The 19,610-nt window shown below is 42.2% G+C and overlaps 1 protein-coding gene across 15 annotated transcripts in view; it reads left to right on the forward strand.

Moving 5' to 3' along the window:
- Positions 1-19,610, forward strand: part of PPP1R12B (protein phosphatase 1 regulatory subunit 12B) — a 111,500-nt gene that overhangs the window by 32,864 nt on the left and 59,026 nt on the right. For 10 of the 15 annotated variants that reach the window (XM_072028378.1, XM_072028382.1, XM_072028385.1 and 7 more), the window contains exons 5-13: positions 634-778; positions 2,378-2,452; positions 4,894-4,973; positions 5,538-5,683; positions 9,394-9,503; positions 12,333-12,527; positions 13,101-13,183; positions 14,649-14,774; positions 17,906-17,980. In XM_072028378.1, coding sequence (XP_071884479.1) covers positions 634-778; positions 2,378-2,452; positions 4,894-4,973; positions 5,538-5,683; positions 9,394-9,503; positions 12,333-12,527; positions 13,101-13,183; positions 14,649-14,774; positions 17,906-17,980 — 1,035 coding nt within the window. The remainder of the gene's footprint in view (positions 1-633; positions 779-2,377; positions 2,453-4,893; positions 4,974-5,537; positions 5,684-9,393; positions 9,504-12,332; positions 12,528-13,100; positions 13,184-14,648; positions 14,775-17,905; positions 17,981-19,610) is intronic. The other 5 variants (XM_072028380.1, XM_072028387.1, XM_072028391.1 and 2 more) reach the window with 1 other exon arrangement.

A 19,610-nucleotide genomic window follows, 5' to 3' on the forward strand; every position in this document is an offset into this window, starting at 1 on the left:
CCTGGCAGGTTTTAAGCTTTGGCTGTGCAAGGTCTAGGCTGCAAAAATGCTGGAGTTGTAGATAATTTAACTGACGAATTTCACAGCTGGCGATCAGTCTTTGATTCTTACCTGGCAGCCCTGCCAGTGTTGACTTCTTACAGACCATTCCTACAGCGTGTCCTTGTTCACCAGTAGAACCAGCACTGAACATGAGATACCAAATGTCCTGTCCATGCCAGGTGCTGTGCCAGTCCCTTGTCACAGGGCTTACACTCCAGAGAGATGTTGCTGGTTTGTTTGGTGCCTGTGTGAGTCTGGTGTCTCTTGTCTGTTGCAGCAGTTCAGACTGGGTCACCAATGCCAGATTAGAAATTAAAATGTTCTCCAATTTAGGACGTGCTCAAAGGCAATCTTATCAATTAGACTCATTGCAGCAGGTGTTTGCAGTGCCAAAGTCACTTCTTTCATTGTACTGCACACTTCTGTTACGTGTGTGAGCACATCGACCGGGATGTTGCTGAGATGAATAACAACAAAAAGCTGCTGGCATATTTTAAACCACGTTCCCTACTCTGTGACTTACGGCGTGACCTCTCTGTGTGCAGAAATCCTTCCTGGGTGGGCAGGACTCAATACTGCTTCTTTTCTCAGGCTCTTGATCCAGGCTGGCTTTAATTTGAACGTCCAAGACAACGACGGCTGGACCCCGCTCCACGCTGCTGCGCACTGGGGAGTGAAGGAAGCTTGCTCCATCCTGGCAGAGGCGTTGTGTGACATGGACATCAGGAACAAGCTGGTTAGTGAGCACAGGTGTTGGCACAGTGTGCAGTGTGTTTTATACCAAGATGCATATCACCTTTTTGCCATAATTGCTTATCAACTTGATCCAACAACGTGACAAAGTTGTACGGTGAGCAATTGTCCTGCACGTGTACTAAAGCATCAGAAGATAAAAACTCTTGACTGAAGGAAGGAAGAAATGATTTCAAGCTCTACCAGGAAAGATTAGTGATGAAACTTTAGGACTAAGAACATGTGAGAGGATAGGAGCTAATCTGTGTTTTCCTATTTTAGTGTAATCCTGACAAATTAAACAACAACAAAAGTCTTGGAGTGCACAATAATACACTAAAATTAAGGTACAAAGCATTGAAAACTCACGAACCCTTGAGAAACTGCCAGTTTAAAATCCTTCCTGTTCTACAGTCTTGGTCATAAAAAGAGAAATCGAAAAATTCACTTGTGAGAAATGAGTAAAGAAAGATAGGATATTTGTGAGAAGGAAAAAAAAAAAAAACAAAACAAAACAAAATACTTCTAATTGCTAGAAGTTTCCTTGAAGAGCCTTTTGGTTTTCAAGAGCTGCAGTGTGCTTTTCCAGGGTTGTTCTTTGTTTTCCCTTCCCTGCTGTGATGTCCAGGCAGTGTCTGTGAGCCGCTTCCTGCTGGAGCGGATTCAGTTGTGCCATGACTGCTTCTGTAGTAGGAAATGAGGTTGTGTTTACTTGGAACAGCATCAGGGAATGAAAGCAGATGAGAACTTGGTAGGAGAATTGTAGCACTATGTGGTTTGAGCACATCTATCTGTGCTGCAAGCTGATGCAAAAGAAATAGCTCCAGGAGAAGGACACATTTTACCACGGTGAGCTCTCTGGCATTCAAAATCCCGAGAATCTTTTTTTGTTCTAAATGCCATCAGAAGCTTCTCCAAAGTGCTCAGAAGGCATGTGGGTTTACTATTTTAATAGACTTGAGAAGAAACAGATGCAATTATATTTGCTGCATTCAAACGCCTGCTCTTTCCTGTCAAGAACTATTACCTCAATAGTCAGATGGCCGAGACGATCTGTATTTGTTTGGTCACTGGCCGTCAGGTTTCATTATGTGTTGTTAATTATATTGGTGGTTATAGCTTTAGTTATGGTATAAATGGAGCTGATTTCTCATTTTATGCCCCAAAGTATTTTTTCTGATTTACTTTATTTGTGAATGCCCCTGGATGTGGGAAGAGCTCCCAAATCCTTTGGCCTGCTGATGATTGTCAGCCTTTCAGGAGGTTCATACATGTAATGATATAGTAGAAAAAGTTGATTACAATCCTTCCAAGTCCAAGAGTGTGCTTTTTACAAGCCTGGAAACTTTAATGTATTCCTCTTGGCTTAGATTTGATCAGCAGCAATGAGGGAACTGCTCCTCCTCTGATCGTGGATCGCGTCTTGAAACCACCATCACTGCCACTTGGCGTTCCCTGCTGTAGAGTGCAGCAGGGTGCGTTGCTCAGCATCTGGGGGGGTGTAGTGTGCATTCGGTTTTGTTCTTCACTTGTAAATAGTGCTTTCTGGAACACTCATGGCATGCTGTGTTGGCTAGCTTCTTGTGTTCTTGTACTGTTCCAGGGCCAGACGCCGTTCGACGTGGCTGACGAGGGACTGGTAGAGCATTTAGAAATGCTGCAGAAGAAGCAAACTGTGGTGAGATTTTGGCTGATTGTTTTCCACCTCTTCAATTACGTTTCTGTGCACAGGTGTTCCCTAAAGAATATGGTGTCAACACATGCATGAAGCTGAGGTCCAGCGATTTTTGTTAGTCATTCAGAATCTTTAATTGCACCAATATTTTCAGTAGCTAGAAATCTAGAAAACTGGGAGATTGTATCAAGAAGGTCAGAAGCATGCTGACGTGCAGACTTCTGTAAACTGATAAGGAATTGCAGTTCATCTTTGGAATTGCTCTTCTGTAGTTACTTTTAGCTCTCTGACACCAAATTGCTCTTTACTTAATGAGTGACTACCCAAGTCAACTTTGGGTCCGTATTTAAGGAAGTATGCTGTCACTGGTAAGAAAGATATTTGTTATCACATCTGCCTGTCTTACAATAGGGAGACTTTTGATTGAGTGAGAAGAAATTATAACCTTCAGGGAGTTCCAGACTAGAAAAAAATCAGTGATTTGAAAACCATATTAAAGTGCTGTTTCATAATGCAGTGAAGATACTGGAGAGAGTTACAAGTAGAAAGTTGCTATTTAAAAAAAAAAGGCAAAAATATATCTTGATCTAAGTAAAGCCAGTCATCAAGCCAAAAAGTTGGTTTGGGATTACGTTTTTCCCTATTTCATCTGGTCTACACAACTATATTGCCTTGGTGCTTTCAAAAAATAAACCAACCTTCTTTTAAAAATAAATAAATAAAATTCTGAAGGTATCATTTAAAATGTTGGATTCAGAAACAGACATAATGAGAACATTGCTGATAAAACCCAGTAAAGTATTTTGAGGAACTGACAATGTGGGTGGTAGAACTCGAACTCTGATCATAACACAGCTGCTGTCATCTTTAAATAGCACCCTTAACATTCACAGAAACTTTTTAAAAATTAATCAGCTTCTCCCTAAATGAGGTGTTGATAAATACTACCAGCATTGTACTGCGGGTTTCCTCCTATCTAACTACACCAGGATTGTGCAGATAAATGTAGTGTTCAGAAGAAAATAAAAATAAAAACAACCAAAGGAATTTTTTGGATGGGTGCTAGCCCATTTTTAGGCTTGCTTTGGAGGGATTAGCAACCCCCCTTGTTCCCTATATTAGTTGTGCTATTTAAAGGCCTTTTCCTTTTCATTTATTAAATGAGTGTAGCAAGAAATAATAGAACTGGAAAGAAGAGAAGAATCTTTTTTTTTTTTTCCAGTGGATGTGCTTTTTTTTTGAATCGAAGATCCATTTCATTGTGTGTGTTTATCGTGCACCACTTCGAAATTACTTAAAATAGAAAACTTAATTTGTTAAGGATAAAATAGGCAGTTCCAAAACACTTCTCTAAGTGCATCAGTTCACTTTCAAAATGGCTCTTAAATCAGAGTTTTTTAATCTAAAGCTTAAGTACAGAATACAGAGAGGAACAATGTTCTATCCCTGCTAAAAGATTTGCTGCTGTTGCAGGAGAGAAAGGGAGTTCTGTTTGCTGGAAGCAAATCGTTTGATTTGTTTGGATTTGTTTTTCCAGTCTCTGAATTCCCTGTGAATGGAGCAGGCTGTTTCCCATACTTACCTTTGATCCACTTCAAAAGTTTGTTCAGTTTATCAGTATGCTGTACCCCAAATTTTGGCATTGGGCTGGACTCTGTGTGGCTTTTCCTACGTTCAGAATTTGCAGAGCTTTTGCTTCTTGTCCCAGTGTCAGCTCCTTCTATCAGACGAGGAAGAAAACCGTGCTAGACATGATAGAAAGGAGACAGGCTTAAAAGTGAGCCTCTAATTGCAGTCCCTTTTTTTTACCTCAGCTGTCACTGTGCTTTTTAGACTTTTTGGTTACTGGCTTGTCCGTCAGTGGTGACAAAATTCACGCTGCTAACTGGACAAAATAGTTCAGCTGCTGCAGTGATTGCGGATATTCTTGTTCGATGCATTATGCTGGCACTTGAGGGATTTAAGAAGTGACCCACCCTTGTGGAAGATCCAGCCGGGACAGGGCGCACTTGAATACTTTCCTCTGAGAGCAAGTAAATAATAAGTAAACGGGCAGCAAATTTTAAACTGGTTTCATGTGCCCATAACCACGTATGGACAGAGCTCTGTGTATCTGTGTGGGCAGAGGCAGGGCAGTACCGTGAAAGTCACAATTTGACTCTGGGTCCCAGCAGATCCTGCCCCAAACTTCTGTTAAGTTCTTTGCTGCTGGAGCCTAAGGTGGTGCTCGGTGTCCTGCTACATGCTTCTGGAGCTCTAGTCCAAGACTTGGAATCTTGCAGATGTGGGTCTGTTGAACTGGCTTCTTAAACAAATTCACAATGTTTTCCATCTAAGAAGGTTGGGATGGTCGTATGCTGGGGTAATTATTGGAATTGTGATGAGGTGGCTTGTTAAGATGTCTCTCTTTGTTCTTTCTGCAATCTTCTTGGACTTCTTGACAGCTACGAAGTGAGAAGGAGACGAGGAATAAGCTAATTGAAGCTGACATGAATGGCAAACCTCAAAGCGGACTCTTCACGAAGTACGTTTCCTTCCCCTTTGAAAAGAAGCTGTACAGCATGTAACGGGAGGCCAGCTACATCTGTACGCAGTCAGCTGGCCTCAACTGCTTTAAAAAAAGTCAACTGCTGTTCATGCTCATTTCATGGTTCCTTTTAAATTTAAGTTCTTTTAAATATAATTTTACATGTTTCTTAGCATACCCATGCCCATAGAACGAAGAGTTGGCTTGGTGTTTGGTCCCCCAGCTTCTGCTCTTGCTGATTATCATTTTAACCCTAGGGCTGAAAACTACAGCTTTGAAGTTGCAGAGCCATGCAGCCCTGGTGATGGATTGTGTAATGCTAGGAAAAGAGAGGAGGCAGCTTTTCTTTGGACTGAGAAATGCTTGCAAACTTAGGAAATGCGAGACTGGCATTGGAATCCATAGAAAATTGGCAGTGCTGGAAGTGCTGGGATGCAGTCTGTGGACTGATTTTTGTCCTTTTGCATGTTCTGTATGTAGCAAAATTTGTCTAAGTGTTCCTGAGAAATAGAACACAAAAATAACTCGCCTGGTAATCCTTAAAATTTCCATTTCTTGCAGCAAAGAGAAGATTCTCTATGAGGAAGATATGCTGAAGTCCATGGAGATGGAGGAAGAGAATAAGGACTCTAGCAGTTCTAGCTCTGAAGAAGAGGAAGAAGCTGAAGAAGATGAAGTTTCAGAATCAGATGCTGAAAAGGAGTCAGGTAAGATATAGAATAGTTTTGGATATAATAATTAGCCGAGCAATAATAGAAGATTGGGTTGAGAACTGCTTTTTTTTTTTTTTTTGCTTAGTTGTTAAGACATCCTGAAAGTCTTACTTGAAGTGTATACATGTAGCATATGGAGCACTCTGTAGCTAGTGTACTAAACAAGCTTATCTAAATGCTAACCTTCACATCAGCATATTTTTTTTTCAGAAAAAAATGCTGTGGATAATATTTTAATTTCTACTTCCAGCTCACTTGAGCTTAAGATAACACGTTGTTCATAGGTTGTTTTTAAATAGTATTTTTTGCCCGTTGGCCATTTTCAGATGAACATTTCAGCTGCTGCAAGATGGTAGAAAAGCAGTTGAACATGTAGGAAGTTAATAGCCTGTTGTATTTTGGATCAGAGAGCTGAAATGAAGGGCTGATGATGTTCTATATAATTATAGAGATGAGGAACTTTTTTTCTGGCGGTGATGTATCATAATTGCAGAACATAGTGGAAAATAGGAATTAAGTACATCAGGTGACATTAGCCTTTACATTATAGCATATTGCTGGCATCTTGCTGCTTTTCAATCTTGTTCTTTTTCCATAGTTTTTCAGGCTTCCTTAATGAGTTTAAATAACGTATATGTGCAGCATAGATAATTTAAATAAAGATACTTAATTTCATGATAAGCCAAGACTTGCTTGTGTTTAATTTTTCCACAGAGAAAGAGATGGATCTTCAGATACGATGTGCTTAATGGTTAAACTACTTTTAAGATCAGCTTACTTGGCCTATATCCCAGTTATAAATAAGTCCTTGTAGAGAGGTGTAATTTAAAGTTTTGTCCTGATTCTTGTATCAGTAAAATTGCCACCTGTGTTCCAATCTTATGAATTAAAATTATTATCGCAGTATGAGAGGTGTTGAGAATCCAGGGTGATCTTCACAAAGCTGGTAGCTACAAAAGCTGTTTGGGTATGAAGGTAACATGGAGAAATAATATCCTGGCTTGTAAATCGAGCAAATGTAGTGGAGAAGTCAGTGGTAGAAAAAGGTGTTTATTAGAGGAGGCATTTATTTGCTTCATAAATCAGCATTTCACTAGGCAGCAACCTTTTAAAGCAATGTGCCAATTCTTTTAAACATAGTAGGAACTTGACCAAAACACCTCTGAAGTATGTATAGCTACAAGAAGTGGAGCTACGTGGTGTTCGGTTGATTTGGGAACAGCATGGAGTACTTCAGTATGGAAAGTGCTACAGCACTCACCATTCAATTTTATATACAGCCAAAGCAGGTCTTTTGATTGAGTTAGTTCACTGAGCAAAGCATGTTATGCTGATCTATTTCAATCTACTAAGGCTAAAATAAAACCAAAAAATATTAAAGTAATGCTAAAAGATCAGGCTTCAGGCTTTGTTACCTGTGCTGTCCTTTCCAAGAGAGATTATTGGCTCCTTTGAGAAATTTCAATCAAAATTGAAATTACACTGTAAACTTCTCAAATCTGTAATTAAAATGAACATAAACTCATACAAGGGGATGTGGATGTAGTTGTCATCTGTTGTATTTGTGAAGGGGGTGCACATTTTTGGTACTTTTTAAAACAAGACTGGGATTACATCAACCCATATGTTATTGAGCAGAAACCAACTCCAAAGATAAGTAGAGATAGAAATAGCTTTTCATAGAAAATTATAAATGTCACAGTATTACTAGAGTTTCAAACACAATCTTAAGAGCAATTATACTTCTTTTTTTTTCCTGCCAGACATTTTAATTATGCAAGTTTAAATGGGAAATTCAGGACGTACATTTATGAAAATGTGAAAATTACTTCCCTGTTCCTCTAAATATATCTTTTTTTTTTTCCTTAGATTTAATGTTTACATATATAGCTTTGTAATTCTTAGCAGGATTATTGACCTAAAGTGTTTGAAGTGCAGATTAAGAAAACAAACAAAACAAAGAAACAAACCAAAAGGCATCACACTGTTGAAAGTGAGCTTTTTAAACCAAAAAATGACTAACTCCTTTTCTGCATGAGCACTAGACAGGACAAAGTAAAAGCTGGCAGTATAATGCAGTAGTTTAACTCGCAGTATGACTGGGGGAACATCCAGTCTCAATAAACTTGTAGGGTTTGCAAAGACAATGGAAGGGTAAGAAATACAAAGAGTTGAGCAGTAAAATTGCTGGAGTGCCTCAGAGTAACACGTTTCTTAAAATCAGCGACATTCTTCAAACAAAAGATGCTAAGTGCATTAATACCATTTTACTCATCTTGAGGACAGTTAACAATTCGGCACTAGGATGTTTATAAACAAAGAAATGTATGAAATTCTGTGGTCTTTGTCTGGGCTAGTACCTATTACAGCAGGTAATTACTGTGAACTGAAGCAAACCGGGGAAGACTGGAATTCCCTGACACATTTTGGAAGGGAATCGCTGAAGAACGATGCTGTGCTCATCCAGTCCCTCACTGTGGTGTGCAGGGAACTTCTGCCCATCCTTCTCCTGCAGTTGACTCCTTTCAGTCACGTTGCTCACAGTTAGTTCCTTCCAACCTGTCATTATCCCTTAGGCTTGTGCCCTTGCAATTAGGTTTGACCCTAAAAGCTGCCCTCTGCACTCCAAGCTTCCAGAGCAGGGTTACAGTCAGCATCCAGCCCAGCCTGTAAAGCCTGCTGGCTGCCAGCTCTGTCCTCCCCTTCCTGCAGAGCTGGGGATTCTCATGTGTTTTACAGGCTTTGCTCTTAGGAAAGCAACAAATGGCAAGGATGCAGTATTTTATTTATTTATTTATTTGTTTGTCTCACTTTGTATTCAGCTTCATGGCCAAGGTCTGCAAGGAGAAATGAGAAACCTTCTGCTCCTTAGGGTGTTAGGCTGGAGAGATGAAATGTTCGGTATAGAGGATGCTGATGGCAGTTCATGAGACCTTCCAGGGGGAGCAGCATCCTTCTTAGGGCGTCCTTAATCCTGGAACTATCAGTCCTGCTGCCTGCCTGCTACTTTTAATGTTTCTCTTAGCTTGCTCTTTTCCATGTCCTTTGAATCCTCTGTTCTAAGGGTGAGAACATTTGTTTCAGACACTGATCGCTGAACTCCAAGGTGCCACCCTCACAGATGCTCCGTACCAAACTGCTTTTTATATGGAATAGGAGATCTGTGGGTGCCACATCCCTGGAAGTGCTCAAGGCCAGGCTGGGTGGGCCTTTGGGCAACCTGATGTGGTGGGAGGTGTCCCTGCCCACGGCAGGGGCATTAGAACTAGATGATCATTAAGGTCCCTCCCAACCCAAACTATTCACGTACTGCAGTAGCAATGGCACATGCTGCTTTTCTTCCTGAGTTTCACAAGGGAAGAAGAAAAGTCCCCAAGAGGGAACAAAATTGTGGATAAAGTCTGTCTATCGTCCTTAAGGTGCTCCCTGCAATGATTTTCTTATCTGGGGGGTGAAGTTCAAAAGGTTTGCTTGGCAAATATATCCATCTGGTGACTGTGGAAGTATTATTTAGTGAGGAATATTATTTATTTCCTTGCAGAAAGGCTTGTTTGGCTTTGCACTGACATCATCTTTATGATCTAAGGCACGCTGAAGTCACAGCAACTCCGAACTTGAGTTGAGTGCACAATGTGCTTGTAAAGAAGGGCCTTGGAAAGTGCAATACTGAAACATTTGGTTTCTCTTCTTGTTTAAAATTATAGAGAGGAAGGAAGAGTCCTTTGCCAACCACTCCAGCCATGAAACCAGGCCTAGCATCACTGAGCAAATACCACCACCAGAGCCCAACTCCTTCACTGCATCTGCCAGAAGAGTAAGTGAATTTGGAATCGATGGGGATTTGAAGAGTGCTTGAAAGCAGTCGGCTTTGCTGGGAAATAGACGCTGTGAAGCTGACTTTCAGAGGAGCAGGGAGAATTGAACTTAGGAAATCCCAGTCGTATGCAGTTCTGATACGGATGCTGTGTTAACAGCAGTATGGGACTAGTGCAAAGAAGGGTGTTTGTATGATACAATGCCTCTCCCAGCCTCTTACCCTCTAGAACAAATTGCTGTGTCCACAAGAGAAACCTTGCTTACCACAAGTGCTTTGTGTTGCTGTCAGTTCCGAGATAGCTGATGCCAATCTCTTACCAGCAGGAGATCTTTCACCAAAGGCTGGTTCCTGCTGATATATCAGCAGTGAATTTGGCATCATCATCTAAAGTGTCTCTAACTTGCCAAACTCAGTTTGTTCAGTGGCATGGTGTTACAGCCCAGTAAGCAGAGAAGATAAAGTTTGCATCTGACTAGATAGCGAGGCAATGAAAGCTTTTTAAAGGTGAAGGAGAGTTCCTGACATCTTATCTGAATTCTCCAGCTCTCGTGTCACTCAGCTAGGTGGCACTAGGAGGCTCTGTGTTTGGTTGAGGACGGGGATCTTACGCTTCTGGTTTGTTTTGTTGCACCAGAATATGGAGGACAGCTACAGTGCAGGCACTGTGGAAAGATCGAAGTACCAGATGCATGACAGAAGGAAAATGTTTCTTGCTTAGTCTCATTTATTTATTTATTAATTTTTACTTCTTTCATGCTATTAAGTCTAATTTCTTGTCCAAATTAAATAAAATATTGCTCACCTGTGCGTTGTTCAACCCAGGCTTACTTAGGAGGGGAAATATTAAAGGTAGTGTTAAGGGTGCTGGGAAGTGCTGCAGTAGCCAAGAAAAAGACACTGCTAAAATACTGCAGCGATAGTATTGTCTTTGCAGTCTTGGTAAATGACTTTGAGGGCCAGAAGTCCCAAGTAGAGTTATTCAGGATTATGTCAGATGTTTTATGATGCACAGAACATAGTACAGTAATGTTTATGTCAGCTTTGACCAAAAGGCTGTCTGCACCAGTATCTATTCCTGACACTGACCGTCAAGATACCAGAGGAGATGGGAGAATTTAGCTGGACTTCTTTCCCACTTCCAGCAGTTTGCATTTCAGGGATTGCTGAGCCTGCAGTATTATTTGTATTGGGTCCCCTTTGTTGTACTTTTCCTCTATGAATTTGTCCAGTCACTATTTGCGTGCCCATAACATTTGGGATCCTATAACATCGAGTGGCAAGGGATTGACTGTGTATTACACAGAGCTTCCTGCACCTGTTTTTTTTAAGCCTGCCACATGTCGGTTTTGATTGCTGCCCCTCGTTCCTGTGTGGGAAGGAACAATGAATAATTGATCCCTTTTCGCCCTTCTGTGTGCCACTTAGGATTTTGTTGGTCACATCTCAGCCTGAAGACTCCTCATGTACTGAATCATTTCTCATATACTGAATCACTTCTCATACAGAAGTGCTCTCACTCTACTCCTTCTTGTTGCCTTTCCCATGGCAGGGGTTGGAGTTAGATGATCTTTAAGGTCCCTTCCAACCCAAGCCTTTCTATGATTCTCTGAATCTCCCCCTTTCTTCTATACTGCTTCTGAGCTGTGGAGTCCAGCGCTGTGCATGCTATCAAAGATGTGATTGTACAAAAGCACAGGTATGGTGGTGTTGTTTTGTATCCTATTCCTTTCCAATAACTCCTCATTTATTTATTTTTCTACACAAGTTCATGCTTGTCTTTGCAGAAGGACCTGTGGTGGTCCCAGGCTCCATTCCTGCGTGGCAGTAGGCATCTTTTTTTAAGGCTTAATGACTATAGCTAACGTCGTGCATTTAAACAATGAGTGCCTCATGGAACAAAATGCACAAAGGTCTGTTCTGGCTGTCTGGAATGTGTGCTTACCTGACCACAGAAAGATTTCAGCTAAAGGGGCTTCTGCAAGCCAGTAGTCCAACCTCTTGCTCCAAGCACAGGCAGCTTCAAGCCTCTATCAGGTTGCTTTGCTCTACAGGAGTTGAGCTGAGTGCTGGAAACTCTGTGAGGCTGGAAAATGCCTCCCTCTCTGGCTCCCTGTCCCAGTGCAGCATCACTGCTGTGGGGTGGTTATGTCTTCCTCCACGCTGAAGGGAGGTTTCCCTTTTTGGAACTTGTCTGTTCCTCCTCTTTTCACTGGAGGCTTTTGAGAAGTCTGGTTCTGTATCCTCTGTAACCCTCTCCTCCCTGCCCCAAGTAGCAGAGCAATTAAACCCTTTCTTAGCCATCTCCTTTGCATGCTAAATGAGCCTGGTTTCCTCAGCCTCTCCCTTTGTGCTACGTGTGCCAGCTCCCTGGTTATCTTAATGGTCTCTGCTGGGCTCTCACCAGTTTGATCTGTGTAGGGGGTTTATTTGTACCTAGTCCCAAAAGACTTGATTACTTTTGGGGTTTTCTGCCTTTAGGAAGGAAGAATTATTTAGTAAATGAGTTCTAATAAAAGCTTCATTGTTCCTTATATTCTTTCTACAAAGCTGGCAGAGGGTGTTGTGTTAGGCAAGGAGAGCTGCACAATGACATGAGATTTCTTTCATCGTCTGTCCTTGGGGAGGAGGGCACTACAGCAGTTTGCAACCCTGTGAGTTCATCTTGAGCTGCGTCGTGTACTGAAAGCTAAGCAGGAAATCAAAGTGACTCCATCTTACATTTTCAAGTGTAGCCCAGCAAGAAGTGTGGTTTGTTGAAACACTTTCAGATCTCAAATTGTGCATTGCAGTTCTCTTTTTCCAAATGTCCCTTTTTCTCCTCTGCAGTTCAGTTGGCTCAACAAGTCCGATGAGCAGAAGGACGAGTCACCTTCATCGTGGCGGCTGGGTCTACGGAAGACTGGCAGCCACAACATGCTGAGTGAAGTTGCTGCTACGCGTGAGGCTCAGAGAGATAAGACTTCTCTCTATCGTTCTTCATCAAGTCCTCGGATATCTGCATTATTAGACAACAAAGAAAAGGTTTGGCTCATCTTCAGCAAAGATGTTTTCATGTATCTCAGTTGAGCAGAGTTTATCCCATCACAGTTGTCCTTGCATAACTGGGGTTCAGTGCCCTTTTGACCTACTTCCTGCTCAATTTGAAGTGGGCTGCCAGGCTGGCATGGCCCATTCTTTACCAGAAAATATCTAATCTGAACAATAGAACGTATCTGCTCTAGAAATTCCCATTCACCGTAATTTAAAAGGATTCCTCCTATACCTGTTAGTTGTGTTTGTGAGTCCCATTCCATGTATTCACTAGCTGTAACCAAGCTGCCCATCTTTAATTAGCTGCCCAGTACTTTAGTTAGAAGCTGCTTTTATTATTTAATTAGAAGCTGGTTTTATTCACTAACATGCTGTTCTGCAAATCTTGTTCAAAACTGATACTTTTATGCTGACATGGGCCTTGCCCAGGAAAATGCCTTAAAGCAGTTGTCCCTAGACAAGAGGGTGCTTTTGTAGTCGAAGAAATTTGGATGTGAATTTAGTTGTCACTGTATGTGCTGTAAATTTAACAAATTTACAGTTGAATTACTTTTGCTTCATCAGGATAAAGACAACAAGAGCTATCTTGCCACAATAGCCCCCAGAAGACTAAGCAGTACAAGTGATTTAGAAGAAAAAGAAAACAGGTGAGACTGAACTTAAGGCTCAGCTTCAATCTTGTAGACTTTCCTCTTGTAGACTTACCTTTTTGTGTATTAATGCTTCATATTTTTTGTCAGTAGTCCTGACTGCACAGGTAATCACAGTATTTGGAGATTTCTCTGCTCCATAACAGTCCTAGTACATTGTCTTGCATTTAGGTGAGCAGGACAGTGGATTAGTTTTTCTCTCATGTACAGAACTGTTTCCATTGCAGGGGCTGTTTTTACAGGAATTGTTTGTAGTTACCTCTGAACAGAACCAGATTAGCAATGGGATAAATATCTAGTATATCAAGACATGGTTGAATTGCTTATCTCTGCAAACAGGTTCTCGTGGTTTGGAATAAAAATTGGCCTGGCTTTATTTCTAGAGAGTTCCACAGTAGTGATAGAAAGGCACAAACAGAAAAGTTACTGTGAGCAGTAATTGTTGTGAAAAAGTCACAGGAGATGACCACCATGAGAGAGCTTCACAGTTTGAGATTCTTTTGCTGGAACCTCCCTGCTGTGTTCTTGCTTAATCTCAGCTAGCCACTGCGATTTGGACTGCAGCAGACAACTTGTGTTTAACTGACTGATAAGCCTGAGCGGTTTTGGCAGTGGCTTGAATTGAGTGGCATATCCAGCTGACTGCTGATAAGTGTCCTTTGCTCTATAAAGCAGAGTGAGGAGGATTGGACTGCATGAACAGATGGTGCCCAGATGTACTTTGTAGTACAGATTTTTCCCAATATTCCTTCATTTCAAAACAGCTGAGTATCACTTCATGGAACGCAGAGATGTCTGAAAGGGCATTGGGACAGATACTGCAATTGAAAAATGAAAAATAATTGTTGGCTAACAAGCATTACGTTATAGGGTTAAGGTCCTGTCCAAAACCAGAGCAGAATATTGCTAAAGTGTGAATTAGGAGAAGGAGCCCTGATTTCAGATAAATATGATAAATACAAAACTAATAATTTATTCATAGATTGTCAAGTAGTTTTAGATACTGCCAAATGTTTGTCTGTTTTCTGCTGCTGAGTATAGCAAAGGATTTATCATACTGAGTTGTTTTGACTTGTGTCATTGCCTGAAAGGTTGGAGAATAAATAATTTCACTGCAGTTGCAATACCTGTCCATTTGTTCAATGTTGTTTGATTCAAGGTGAGAGGAGGAATATCAAGTGATGTTATTTAATATTTTACTCTACTTCTGTAGACAGCCTAAATTTCAATTGCAACTTTTCTGACTAGAAAAGGATCTTGTTCCTCTTTATGCAAACATCACAACATCTCATGATTCTTAAATAATGCAGCTGGTAATCACAGAAACTGATGTGAAGGCCAGCAGAAGCGTTTCAAAGAGATGTCACCTCCAAACAGTAATGTTTATATGTGTAAGGAAAGGATTTGTGTTGTGGAACTGTCAAAGACTGAAAGTTTTTCTTTGTGGTCTCTCCTGCATTAGAGAATCAGCCGTTAACATAGTGCGGAGCGGCTCTTACACCCGGCAGCCATGGAAGGATGAATCCAAGGGAAACGAAGCTCCGCATTCTGGTGCTCCTACTACCTACGTATCTACATACTTGAAAAGGTATGCCCAGTTCTTTTACTTAGGTTCCCAGCAGTCATTCCTTCTCTTAACATGCCTCCCAAACTTCAACTCTTTGCCTTCTGCTCACTGCATGAGTGTAATTGGCCTTGAAACCTTCTTCTTCTGAAAGCAGGAAATGAAAATTAAGATTTGTCAACATTTGTCATGCTAAATGGTCTTCTTAAAGACTGTCACTTTTGTTGACTTATAAATTGTTGTACTGAATTTAAATGCTCTTGTTCACATAATTCAAATGCAAAATGTTTTGTCTCAGTTTTATGTTAGTATTATGGTTAGATAATAAAAGGGAAATTGATCATAAAAAGAGAAGAAAGTAATTACAGTCTGAAATCAATGTTCAAATAGCTATTAACAGGTAAGTTGGAGCTTAGCTGATTTTGGTTTTCATTAGTACGCGTTTATGGCATCAAGATGATCAGAAAAATGGCAGCGTTCTTATGCATGACTTATGACAGTTGTTAAAGAGCGTGACTGATGTCTCCAATCATTTACTTGTGGCAGTAAGGAACCAGTTTCTGCACAGTGTACATGACACTGTAGAAGCAATTTCTGATTGCTGGTAGATTAGCCAAGCAGAATCAGAAAAGGAATGCTGTACGTAACTTCAATAATAGTCAGTATCTTTTAGCTCTCTGGAGGTCAGAGGCTTAGTTTCCTAGAAGTACAAGGTAATGGCCATCTCTGAATGAGGTGAATGAATGGCCTCGGGTAAGGCAGATAATGCATCACTGGGCTTTCATCCATGTTGTGAGAAGGAGGATCAGCACTTTCTGCAAGTACTGCACCATCACCTTTATTTTAGCTAGTATGGAAACCATCAAAACAGCATGTGTCATGGTGCAAAGCCAGTTGTGCTTGAGGAAGAGGGCAGAAATGTCTCAAGGTTTTAGGTTCCTTCACCAAATTCTAGACTCTGAAATAAATAACTGTCCTGAAGATGGAACGATTGCTTGAGATTTAGGAAGAGGCATGATTTTTGTGCTCTCATCCTCGTGCTGGTAGAGGTAAGTTCTGTTCTAGGCTAGGTCCGTCCAATTGCTGGGCACATACAGACCCTTTTCCACAAAAGGTGAAACAGACAGCCACTTCGAGCAGTAGACTCTTCCTGATCTGCTGATCCGTTCCAGTGACTTCACATCTATCCTGGGACATGATGACAGGCCAACCTCCATAGCTCTCTCAAAAGGCAGGCCGACAAGCAGCAGCTGATTACATTGGAAAACTTTTGCTCCTGCAGCTGGCATGCCTTACTGATTTCCCTAGTATGAGAGACAGTCCAGTCCATAGCACCACTAAAAGGGTTGTTGAAATTCTATGAACATTGACTGTCTATCTCATCTAGTCCAGAACCAGCTGTAATATTACACTCACACAGTTGTACTGTATTCCCTTGGTTAAACTGTACGGAGATCACCTAAGGTTTTGGCTGGCGGTGGTATTTTGCTCATAAAAATATCCTGTCACAAAGGCTGAATTCTGGCCTTTTCTAGGAGGGTGTTGTATTATAAGCAATTACAGAGCATAACTTTGCCAGCTGAGGAATAAAGGGTAGGGATATGTGCACTTTCTACATTTTTGTATGATTTTACAAACAACAAAACCACGATCAATTTGCCCTCTGTCTCCTAATGTTTTCTGTAGAAGAGCACAGGGAAATTAAACAAAATTGTATTGAACCTCTGATTTCTCCAGCCTTGTGCCTCGGCTTATAAGATGAGAAAGGGAACCTGCTGCTTGTTACAGATAAGCTCTTTGTCACCAGAGTTTTGCTAACATTTGGAAAACACAACTCCAAAGGATAAAAGCTCATCCTAAGAGAGAAAGAATTAAGGTGAACATGACATACTTGTATGTTACTGACAGGACAACTGCTGTGCATCTGCGTTTCCCCCTCACCTTAGCATTTAGCTAAACTCCATAAAGATACCTAGTTACATTCTGCAAGCACTTTTATGACCCCCCAAACAAAGAGTAAACAACAGCAACAGCATCTTAAGATGTTGAAAATGGCTTTTCTGCAAAATTGGGACAAAATAGCTTGCGTTAACTTCGCAAATGCACTTCAGCTCTAGTTGAAGTAAATGTTAAACCTCTTTCTCTAATGGCAGTGATTGTCATTCATTCTGCTTACTCTCTGGGTGTACCACTAGTGAAAAAAAAATCACAGAACCCTTTTCTGACAACCTGTTCTCCATTTTAGTGCATGTTGGCCTTTGAACAGCCAGTTCACATCAGCTCTGTGTTAAAGTGTTTGGAGGAGAACTGGTGAGCAGATTGAATTAATTCAGCACCCTTCCTTCGACATCAGCCATAAGAGATGCCTCACACCAAAATGAAATCACCTTTAATCACCTTTTCAGTTTTCTTCTTTTTACATATTTGCAGATACTCCTTGCTATTTTTGATGGCATAAAGTCCATCATAGCCTTTTAAGGTTTTGAAGGTTTTAAAGATTTTTTTTTTAAATTCCACTTGCCTTAGCTGTTTCCAGAAGTATTCTTTTTACTGATGTGAAATGTTGCTTTCCATTTCATTGCTTATTCCCTCATGGCTATGTTATGGTGCGATGTTAGGAAATGAATAGCAGTGTGTTGGTGCCTTTATTTCTAATGTTGGATTCTTTAGCATAAATTCATAATCCTCCTTTTTACAGATTTACATGAACACAGCTGTTAATTAACAAGATTTTCCAGCTTACCTTTTTCTTGCTGTTCTCTGGTCCCGTTCACATCAAATGTGAACAATTTGAATAAATGTCTTGGAAGCTTCCCCAAACTGCGCGGTGCCACCCATGCCAGGTGGCACAGCAGGGAGGTGAATTCCCATGGAGCTGGCGATGCCTCGGCTCCCTTCTTGTGAGCAGGAACGAGTGAGTGATGCTCCAGCACCACCTTTCCCTGCCACCCGGGGCCTGTGCATGTAGGAGCTGGCCCCGTGCCATCACCGGGCTCTTCTCCATTCCCCTTTCTTCCCATCTCTGCTCTCCAGGCACCTCCATCCTGTCATCTCCCCTTTCCAGCCGCTACCTTTTTGCTTCCGAAGCACTTGTCGGGTCTCCCTGAATAACCCTCCCACCTCTTCCCTGACCAAGTTCCTTGTCTCTTTTGCAGCCCCCGCCTCGCGCCGCAGCCTCTCTGCCTTGGGTTCTCCTGGGATGGTGCCACGTTGACCCTGCTCCCCCCAGGGTTGCCTCCAGCTTTTCCCAGGCTTCTCCTCTTGTTCATTCCCCTGCTGCATGCTGCGCTGCAGTCATCGTCCCAGTACTCCAGGCCCTGATTTCTCCCCCTCGTCTCTGCAACTCGACGGCTGCTTGCTCTGCACGCCCACGCCAGCCAGGTTTAGCTCCCCGCTCTTACCCTCCTCCCAGCCCATCTCCAAGGCTTTGCCTTTTCTTCTGGTGCAGCGAGCCAAGAAGGAGAGGCATTTTCTTCCAAAATGATTTCCTGCTCCTGCATGCTCCGGGCTGGGGCTGGCTTTCCAGAGGAAATGTTGTGTAGAGCCCAGTGGAGGTTGCTACCTGGTGACGGTAATTTGCTTGTTCCTTTGGGACCTGGACCTGGCAAGCAGCCATCAACTGAAGAGCCCAAATGTAACGTTCCTCCCCGTGGAGGCCTTCCAGGATGCTCCAGTCTCTCCTTTGGCTGTCTAGGGATCAGCTGCTTGTTCTGGGCTGGCCGGCCTTCTTGGCATTTTATATGATTCGCAAATTGAGTGCCTAAGTGAATCGGACGGGTTCCTTCCTCTGACCTCCTGTCCTTGGCTGTTGTCCTGCCCCTTCCAAGTTTTATTTCAGCCTCAGGCTGCTCTCTGACTCTTGCTGTAGTGGTAACTTCCAGTCCCAGCCCAGTTACCCTGGCTTTCCCACAAACATGCATTTTTTTGTCCTGGTCTGCTTTTCCTCTAGGTCAACTTTTATCCCCGATGTATTTTGTCAACCACTTTCCTCCATGTGTGCTTGCATGGGAGTTGTTAGGCTGCAGGAGGTGAGACGAAGCCTTCCTAGCCTTTGATCCTGCAGGCAGCCCAGTCTGACCAGTAGCAGCCAGGAATACCAGTTGCTGGGTGTGTCAGGTGTGACAGGATCCTAGAGCGTGCATGCAGACAACGAGCAGCCTGGCTGTACGTGGGACATTTCAGTCAGTCTGTTTTTAGAGGTGTGTGACTTATCCCACTTAGGGAGGATTTTTTTCCGGGTAGATCCTCATGGGAGAGCCCTTCTCCTTTTCTCCAAAGTGTGAGCACTTAGAGCATTTTGGCAGTAATGGTTTTAAGGGTTTTGCATTAAAATGGCAAAACTTGAATTTCCCGTGCTCGTTCTTGAATATTTTTGGATGGTTTTGGTAGCGATTTGCCAGATGTACAGAGTTTGTGCCAAACGTGCCTTCAAGAAAATTAGAGCTTCAACCGTTCATCTGTGCCAAAGCTTTTAGCCACTGAAAACAGGTTCTTAGAGCTGGGAGCACTGGGCATCTTGAGGAGGCGAGGCAGCCAGACCTGCTTTTGTCACTCTCTCCTTCCCTGCTTTCAGCAACCTGATCCTTGCTCATTGTTTCTGCCTTGCCCCAGCACACAGGGGTGCTCTGGGTGTGCCGCTTCCACGGCAGTAGGATTTTTCCTTTCCCTGATCTTCACTGATTCACCTCCACGCCGTTATTCTCTCGCTGAAACTCAGCTGGGCTTGTCTAAAAGGTGCTGCTCGCGCTGGCCTGCGTGTGAGTGATCTGCAGCGGCTCCGGTGTGCTCTAATCCCCTCGCACACACTTTGCCAAGATGTAATACTCAGCTGAGAGCCCGGCTGTGGTGATGTTCTGTTGG

The sequence above is a fragment of the Anas platyrhynchos genome, chromosome 27, assembly GCF_047663525.1.
Source record: "Anas platyrhynchos isolate ZD024472 breed Pekin duck chromosome 27, IASCAAS_PekinDuck_T2T, whole genome shotgun sequence".
NCBI lineage: Eukaryota > Metazoa > Chordata > Aves > Anseriformes > Anatidae > Anas > Anas platyrhynchos.